General features: G+C 41.3%; 1 protein-coding gene across 2 annotated transcripts; it reads right to left on the reverse strand.

The window, feature by feature from the left end:
* Positions 1 to 1,802: 1,802 nt before the first annotated feature.
* ccnb3 (cyclin B3) lies at positions 1,803 to 9,381 on the reverse strand. Of its 2 annotated transcripts, none has more exons than XM_003453924.5 (12): positions 9,218 to 9,381; positions 8,837 to 8,979; positions 8,549 to 8,632; positions 6,888 to 7,000; positions 6,605 to 6,776; positions 6,414 to 6,512; positions 6,201 to 6,293; positions 5,968 to 6,105; positions 4,483 to 4,638; positions 4,222 to 4,371; positions 2,583 to 2,713; positions 1,803 to 2,494 (listed from the first exon to the last, which is right to left on the reverse strand). In XM_003453924.5, the coding sequence occupies exons 2-12, from the start codon at positions 8,918 to 8,920 to the stop codon at positions 2,425 to 2,427; spliced, it is 1,290 nt and encodes a 429-aa protein (XP_003453972.1). In that variant the 5' UTR covers positions 8,921 to 8,979; positions 9,218 to 9,381; the 3' UTR covers positions 1,803 to 2,424. The 2 variants fall into 2 exon arrangements, with proteins under 2 accessions (XP_003453972.1, XP_005458659.1); XM_005458602.4 differs by having other exon boundaries at positions 8,837 to 8,982.

Consider the following 9,381-nt stretch of genomic DNA (forward strand, 5'->3'; position numbering starts at 1 on the left):
CACATGCAATACACTTCACTGATGATTTTAACAAAACTATAAAGAAGCTTAAAAATGACAGCCATCACTGTTAAACACAATCTGAATCATACTCTGACTAGACAGAATGCAAACCCTAAATATAATTATTCCATAAATATAGGCTCAGACTATTACACCACCACCTCCTCCTCCCTAAACTCTCATTCAGGACTTAAAACTTTGAGAACCACTGATCTAAATCTTCACTTTTTTCTTTTCTAAATGCTACCAAAGCGCCCTGTGGTCAGCCTGGACACATCCTGTCTAGACTTTAAACATCTGCTGCTCTCCGTTTCTGAACATTAATCCTTAACTCAAGGTCTGCTGAATTAAATCACACTAGAGATTAGAGGAGTGGATGAATTATGAATTATATTTGTTTATATTACAACCACAGAATCAACCAGAAGTCACTGTTTGGCCCACGGGCAAAGCAGGGCCGCAGTGGACTAAAAGAAACATTTGCAATAGATCAAATGTTTGTTTCATGAAGACAAACCCAGAAACTCTTATTTTAATTCATAAACAGTCTGATGCATCATCCCTGAAGGAAGAGTGGGGCCCCTCATGGAGCACTACTGGCCTCTAGTGGCAGTAACACAAAATCACATCCTGCACATTGACACTCTTACAGCAAGAATTTGAAACTGTTTGATCTCAAGTGGGCTGAAGCAATGACATTTTATATCAATCTAATTTTCTTTTAAAAATAAGCCCAATTTCAAGAGCATGTCTCATTTTGTGAGCATTACACATCAGAGCAGATCTACACTCAACTCTACCTCCACATGAAGTTTATGAGCCGAATAATTTATCGAGACTTAAAAATACTTTTTTTCTAGATAGATGCACTCATGTGGAGTATGGCTGCGATGATTTACTTTAAATGATCCATAAAGACTTTCAGAAGACTTGGTCTTCTTCCTGGATCCTCATAATTAATGTCAGCCCAGGTTTAATATTGCACGTGACCAATCACATTATTGTGATGTCATAGTTTTTTTGATGTGGAAAACAAGCCCGCCGATGTCCAGTCAGGAAAAAAAAAATTCCAAACACAGGGGTGGTTAGGATTGGGACTTTGGGTTAGGGTTTGGTGTATGTGATTGTGCTTCCACATCACAAAACTATGACATCAGAACGTGATTGCTCACTTGAGCTGCTGAACTTGGACCAACACTAACTTTCATGATCCAGGAACAACACCAACACGGGGATATTAGATCCTGTCTTTAAGGCATCCGTAGAGAAAACAGTTTGCTCATCGTGCATTGCGACTATCACACATTCCAGTCTCTTTATGCCTCAGTAACACTCTCATTGGTAGTCACTTCCCTTGCTATCCTCAAAGTAGACTGGTTGATTGACTTCCTATTGCTGCTTTTCATGCTTTTCAGTAGTGCCTCAAGCATTTGTGTCCCGGACGAGCATCAGTAGAAATGTAATTTTATGTTCTTTGTAAACAAAGCAAATATTTGTACTTGATGAGGACCTCATATCAAATTTGCACATGTAACTACACTTTGGATCGACGCAACCTGCAATGACTGAATAATGTAGAAAGTTATGGTGTTAAGTTAAAGCGTTTTCCCTTTACGTTCTAAGTTACGACATTCACTTCCCACAGAAGACTAAATCACGTATTTCTCCCACCACCCCCAACTGGTAGTGGCAGGTACCCGCCCCTCCCTGAGCCTGGCTCTGCCAGAGGTTTCTTCCTGTCAAAATGGGAGTTTTTGTTTCCCACAGTCACACTTCCTTTAAGGAAGAAACAAGCTGCATATAGTAAAAAGCGTTTTTATTAAACTTAAAAGCAAAACAGAAACACTTCTTTATTTTAACAGTACATATGACAGCCACTTAAAAGTAGTATGGCATTGTCTGGTCGTCTTTTATACAAATAATTTGCATAGCAATAGTAACATGATGAACACTGTACAATGTATGAACACAAACACACGCATACTTTAACTTGAAGAACATGGTAACATACAGAACTTGTGGGCCTGTGCATAATACGTCTTGGAAAGTAAGATTTACAAACACACTTTAAATCCAGTGCCACACACACACACACACACACACACACACACACACACACACACACACACTTACATATTAATAATCAGGATGTTTTTTTCCCCTAATCTTTAAAAATGTATAAAAGACCTGCTAGAGTTTTCTCAAAGGTAATTAATGTCTTGAAAACAAATGCCCACATTAAAAGGGAATTAAAGTCTTATTATAATTATTATAATATTATGGTATAAAGGACAGACTACACAACACATAAATATTAAACATATTCACATTTTATATACATGTTTCCTCTTGAGGGAAATTTGAAAAATATTTTCACTCATCTTAGGCTTCATTTTCCTCCCTTCTGGACCGGACACGTCACTAAGAGCTCAAGGCTTTCTCCAAAATGTCGATACTGACCAATGGCAGAGACGCAACTTCAAAAAACACCCTGAAAACATATTAAAAAGAACCGATTGTTACCCAAAAACGACATTTTCGAATTATTCTAATGCCTTTAATCTTTTATGGAGACTTACTTATGTGAGTATTTGTTCTTGATGGCTCTCAGTTTATCATCGGGAGGTGCTGAGAGCATCGAGTAGATTCTCCTGACAACGGGCGCCAAATCTGACGCCTGATAGCCCGAGTGAAACTGCAGGATGGGAGACTGCAGGGCAAAAAGAGCAGCACTCATTTAAAAAACAGAAAAAGAAAAGCCAGCCATGTTGAACCCCTTCAAAGTTATTAAAATCCAATACAACATTACACAAAGATAATATTACTTCTAAATTGCCAAAAGCTTACACGAGATGATTCTGGAAGTCGGCGCAGGCACGTAATGAAATTACCCACCGCCCCCAACAGCAACAGGGAAGCAATGAGGGCTCAATTTTACATAGAAAAAACAATTTATATTTAAATTGGGAGGACTGTTCAGGAGACAGAGCTGCAAATGAGAGGTTGGTAGTGTCGCACAAACCGACACGGCATCAGATTTAACAAAGTCTACATTTAATGGAAAGGACGGAAAGCACACGAGGAAGAGAAGCTTCTTTAGTGCTGCAAACATTAGAACAAGTAACGTCATTAGATGGTGTTTGTTGTATAAGAGAGTGCTTTGTATAAATCATTCTCTGAGAAAAAAGCTAAAAGTTGCCAACAACCAAACCCTTCCCCTGCTTCATAGTCAGCTATAATAATGCAAGTTGTTTGCGGTTTTTATTCCTCAAAACTTTGACAAACAAAAAGTAGTCCAGTTGTCTTTATTTCAAATGCCTAATGTTACCTTTACCTGGGTGACCACAAACATGCTGACAAAACACATGCTCAGATGTCAGATTTTATGCATATTTTCCAGTCATGTGACCGACTCACTACCCTGATGGGCAAAACTTCCCTCCATAATGACGGGCAATAGTGGACAGTCTGTAGTAAAGCAGGACAAAAGCATTCAGCTTATTTTCCCCACCCGTCTCGAGCCAAGACTACTTGGATCATCCATCCGTGGAGGCAAACAAATATATGAAGAGAAACTATGGGTTTTGGGGACTTGTGATCCATTTTTATATTTAAATCCCTGAAAGTGGTTGAGTGACGTCTACATGCATCTTCTAGAGATTCCCTCACCTTACCCTGCTGCCAGGATGAAAGTACAGACAGCTACATTCGATCTGGATGGGTTAATAATGCCGGCCCGTGAGAGGTGAAGAACAAGAAATTGTTCATCGTTAAGGCAAAGGCAAGTGCTACATAGCTAGCTTAAAAAAAAACTATTAAAATTCCATTTTGTCTAGTGCGAAATCACAACAAATGTTTCCTCAAACCGCTTGACATTACAGGATAAAGACCCTACAGTAAAACAGAAACCCCCCCAAAATGACCCCTTATGAGCAAGTGTTTTGGTGATAGCAGGAAGGAAAAACTCCCTTTTAACAGGAATATCCCAGTAGCTCTGACATCGTGTGAAAACTATGGATTTTGGACTACTATTTAAAACTTGAGAACTTGGGTTTTCTTTCTTTTTGAGTTTTTACCGAGGCTCAATACCCAACTTGCCAAATATCAACTTAAGAGAGCGAAAACACTAAAGATCAGGGTCTGATTTTAGGGAAGTATTTTAGACTGGTACATTAATCTAATGCAAGCAAGATAAGGAACAGCGTGGAGGTAACCTACCCATCCTCCCAGGTCTTTGGTGACCAGCGCCATCAGCAGGCAGGCCGAAGCCACCAACGAGCCTCTCTCTGGAACCAGGTCCATCTCCATGAGACTCATCTCGCAGTAGTAGCGAGCCAGAGTCAGCGTGTCCATGCTGGCGCTCACACACTGCAGACACAGCCACAACAAACATTCTCGTGAGATGTGAACACAAGTCGAGTCATACAAAAACAGAGAGCTGCAGTCAGCGGTGGAGTAGCCTCTCCTGGTCATGCACACCTTGGCATAGCGTCTGAGGAACCGATACGGGATGGGGATGCTGATGTCAAAAGACAGCGTCTGCAGGATGCTGGCCTCCATGGAGATGAGCTCCTCCTTTTTGTACGCGTCGTCGCAAATGTACAAGAAGTCGTCAACGCAAGGTGGGCTGTGCTCCTGCGGGATGGTTAAAAAACATGAATAAGCGTTAGGCGTGAGGTTGAAACCTGGTTTGAGTGCAATTCGCCTGTCCCCTTTAATGCATTTTCGAGTCCTGCGGTCATTTCACCGTGTATGGACAAGGTCAGGTCTCGCAGTCCGTTTGATCTCATTTCTGTTTCATGTTCTGAGCCTCTTGATAGATGCTCCCCTTCAATTTTCTCTCCGTGCACTTCAAAATAAAAGCCCTAGGCTGTGCTGAGAGAACTTTAACATAGCTTGATCTAAAGCTGGAAAAGCTCATGCCAACTGTGCCCGACATCAGAGGAGGCTGAACTTTTACTCTGGCCGCGGTTACGACAGAATAAATAACACTTTTCACCCATTTCTAAAGACGTACAGAGCTTCAAAGCACAGAACGTCCAAAGTTTATGTTTTTCCTTAAATTCAGTATGTCCTCTGACAACCTTCCTTCTCTGGCTGGGTCTACTACATGTACACTCTGGCCACTTCATTAGATACACCTGTTCAACTGTTTGTTAATGCAAATATCTAAATCCAGTAATTACCAAAGTGTGGGCTTGGGGGGCCCCTGGTGGGCTGCAAAGATACTGCAGAGGGGCCGCAGTTTCAAGTTAATTAAAAACTGTGTACAGTTACATAGTTTTGCAGATGTATTTGCTTATATAAAAAGGCAACTTAAAGTGGTAATAGTAGGTGGTTAATAATGAGTTATCTCACAAACTATGACCTAAACTTACTGCCCTTGTATTGAAGCTTGCATCATTTTTTTTGTGATAAAATTTTCTCTTTCTCATATTTTTTTGATTAGATGGCATTTTATGTTGGATTTTGTTTGTTTGTTTGTTTTGCTTTTTTAAAGCACTCATCTTTGGGAATGGTTGATGGCATGTAAATATGTTCAAGACGATCTGCTGAGAACCGAGGATCAGAGTGGAATTAGAAAACCTGCAGCCACGCTGTAAAGAAGAGTGCACTGAGTGTGTGTCTCTGTTACTTCGAGGAGCCCCGATAGGTGGAGTTAATCAGCCTGGGATTGAGACCACGTGACTTGCCTCCCAGGAGCACTTAAGAGCTGAATATCTCCTTTCATGTGTGCTTTTTATCCTCACAGCCTTGTTTTTTTTTTTTACTTTTTCACCATAAAATTTTTTTTTAAAAAAAACTTTTTTGGAAACATTCACCTAACAACCAAATGATTACGCTCTGTTCCCATTAATAGACTTGTATACTAGTTTAATACCTTTCTCTACCATTACTTACCATAGCTTTTGAGCCATCCTATGAGAAATTTCAGACTCCCATGTGCCACAGTTGGGTTCTCACCTCAAATTTGGAGGCTATGAGCATGGCGGTAGAGCCAACGAGCTGCAGCATCTCCCTGTGGACCGGGGTTTTAGCCAAGTAGTGGTCCGTCATCTTTACCGCCAGGTAGAGGGTCTCATGGTACAGCTCGAAATTCTCCTAGATAAAGGAAGAAACAAAGTGTCACTCAGAGCAAGCAAACAGAGCAAGTGTTTCTAACACAGCAGGAATGCGACGTTTAATTAACGCCTCACCTGTACTTCGACCAGCCAGTCAATCAGGATGGCCCTCATCTCTGAGTTGAGGCTGGGCTGCGTGGGCATGTAGTTACAGAGGACAAACTTCTCCTGCGGATGATAAAATTAAAGAGAAAGGAAAGGTAAACAACGTATTCAGATTTCTTTAACTCAGAAAAAAAAGCAAAGAAAAAAAGCCCAGTGCGATAAAGGCTTTACAATTTGTCTCACCTCTCTGTTTTTAAGGTAGTCAAAAATGTCCTTTGCATACTCTGGACACATGTAGCAGTCCTCAGAATTCTCAGAGTCAATGTCAAACTCCTTTGGGATCTGCATGGATGGGTGAAAAGAAAAGGAAACACAATTCAGTCAAAGCTTTTCACAGCGTCTCTAGCTTTCTATAAATCTATAATTTCCCTTACTTCTTGTCTCCGAAGGTGTGCCGGCACTTCACGGGCAGCAGGGGACGTAGCAGCAGCCAGCTCCTCTACAGGAGCTGCCACATCGGCCGACTTGTCCTCTTCCTTCTCCTCCTCCTCCGTATCGGTCCTCTCTCGCTCGGATATCGTTCCCTCTGAGCTCACAGACGACGACCTGCACGGGGAGAGGAGGGAATTAAAGACGTCTGCCATCGGCTGGAGCAGGGCACGAAAGGGGAACAAGAAATTTAACCTGAGGGTTATTAAAACGGTTAAATGGACCTACTTTTTCAGGTTAGCTAGGTTGCTTGCAGACACTGAGGTGGAGCTGGTTTTCTTTACAGTCTTCTTCCCTGGTTCCTTCTTCTTCCCAGGAAAGCTGATCTGTACCTTATGAGCCTGGGAACATGACAAGAATTAGTTTTAAACATGGATCCAGTTTGTGATACATTTTACTTCAGATTCTTACAATTTGTCCTTTTGTGTATGAAACAATTTCAAAATGGTCAAAAGGGCAAACGTGACTCACGCCCAGACAAAAATTCCACACCATCGCTCTCTGTCATGCTGCTGGTTTGACAGCAAGCGTTCAGGTGATTGTGAGGTGAAAAAAACAAGCAAAATGTTTGTTTCACACCCCCGCCAGGCAGCCGAGGACACATTCACACCACAGTGCAGATCCATCACACACTGACGCACTAAAATGTAGGATTATAGGGTCACACAGGCTTCAAACACCACGCTGACGGAGGTGGGATCGGTGAAAATGTTTAAAGTGGATTTTGTCTGAAACTTCAAATTGCCCAGCTATATTAAAAAATACTTTTTAAATGACACACACTTTCTCATTAAAGAGTGTGCCATTTCTTTTTTATAAGAAAAAAAAATTATTAAGACACCACGCCTGTTTCAGTTTACGCGTTGTTTTCAATAAATTGCATGCCCCCCCAAAAAAGTTTTTTTCTCACTCCTATTTCTTCTTGTTGCATGTTGAAGCTCTACTTGGAACCTTAATAAGATCCAACCATGCAAAATATGATTTTTTTTTTTGGCCATTTTTAAAGCGGTCATAAACTTTTAATTGGGACTGAATCAATCTGCCCTGTGATAGCTGGGATAGGCTACAGGCCCCCCAAAGACCCTGATTTAAATAAGTGGAGAAAAAGACATTCAAAAAGTCCTCATACATGAGAGCAGAGCTAGTAGCTGTCTGTAGAATACAGCAAGCAAATACTGAAGTAGGCTGGAAATGGAGTATTTGGATTAGTGAGAGCACCTCCATCTCCTACTGTCTGCTAACTGTGCTCAGGGCACACTTTGATGGAATCCGTATCTGACGACTGTACCTGGTACAGACCTGATGCAGCTGTAAGTTTTGATGGCAGCAGTAATGTCAGCCTTACATCAAAAGCAGAATAAAGTCTGATTTAAATGTTAAGAGGTCGACGTCATAGCTGGCATTTAGGCTCGCGATGGTGCATTACATGTTAGTTACCATATGGTTGTCATGGTGTTTTATATGCAGTGCCAGCCAAAGATGAAACAGGCTGATCACAGTGGTTGTGCCATACCACACATTTGTGTCAAGAGAAAAAGAAGTCAAGGATCATTTTATATTTGACGTTAGCGTGAAAACTGAACTAGGCAAAAAACCCAAAAAAGTCCCACTGAAGCAGGATTTATAACTTTCTTATATGTCAACACAATCAAATGGTTAAATGTTGACAACTTTAACCTTTCACATAGAAAAAAAAAAGCACCCAAACTAGGAGCCTATGAAATCCTACGAAAGGTAACATTAACTGTCAGCCAGTTCAGTCCCGACTCTCGATGAACCGTCTTTGTGATAAATGTGTCTCTTTGTGTGCTTATTGAAGCTCTGATCCTGCTGTTAAAGCCCCAGTCACAACCTTTTTTTTAAAAAAAACAAAAAAAAAAAGTACTTACATTGGTGATATCGATGAAAGCAGTCCTCTTCTTGGGAGCTCCACGAGGAGGGGAGGAGGACCTCTTAGCCTGTGTGGCTTCCTCCTGTATGCACAAACAGAAAACACACCACATCTATAAAATTTTGCAACATGCATGTGCCAAACAAGCCTTGTAGCGTTGCATTGCAAAGCAAGCATCATCATCATCATCTCCATCCTTCCCATGCAGCCTTCAGGTGCTGCACTACCTGCTGTGTTTACGTCAGTGCAAGCCACCAGAAGACACATAAATGCACGTGCATTTTACCTGGTTCTCGGACGCTGTTGCATTCAGTTTGGGTATTTTGCTGCCAGCGGTCGCTGTGGGTTTCCTTCCCCTTGGAAAAGGCATGGCTCACTCCCTGACGGTATCTTCCTAAAAACAAAGCTCTGCAGCCGCTGCTCCGTGTTCTGCTACAGCAAAGAAAAGCACGCAAAAGTGGCGGGATGATTAAAAGGAAACAGTAAAAGAAAAACAAACAGATTTAAAATAGTTTTGGGATAACGTATATGGCTAAACATCACATGCAGAAACCCTGGTATTAAAGCTTTACGCTAAGAGGGCGGAGTTTCTCAGGTGAATCGGTTGTGTACTAAAATTCTAAAAAATAGAACTCCAAAATGGCGCAGATAAATTTGTTTATCCTACCTTATGGTATAAAACTTTCTTCTTTAGTCCGGTGACTTGTTTTAGAGAAGGAAAAATGCATATAGTTTGGGTAAATAGTCCGAATCAACCGTGCTGTCACTAAGACGAGAGCTCAAACAAAAGTGGTTTAGCCGAGGATCAAATCTGCTGCGCTTCGCTCTCAT

The sequence above is a fragment of the Oreochromis niloticus genome, linkage group LG3 (genome assembly GCF_001858045.2).
Source record: "Oreochromis niloticus isolate F11D_XX linkage group LG3, O_niloticus_UMD_NMBU, whole genome shotgun sequence".
NCBI lineage: Eukaryota > Metazoa > Chordata > Actinopteri > Cichliformes > Cichlidae > Oreochromis > Oreochromis niloticus.

Coding starts and splice junctions, on each gene's coding strand:
- ccnb3 (XM_003453924.5), bottom strand. CDS start 8,920: ATGCCTTTTCCAAGGGGAAGGAAACCCACAGCGACCGCTGGCAGCAAA. Junction 6,777..6,887: donor AACCTAGCTAACCTGAAAAA/GTAGGTCCATTT, acceptor CTCCCCGTGCAG/GTCGTCGTCTGTGAGCTCAG. Junction 4,372..4,482: donor TCCTCAGACGCTATGCCAAG/GTGTGCATGACC, acceptor CTGTGTCTGCAG/TGTGTGAGCGCCAGCATGGA.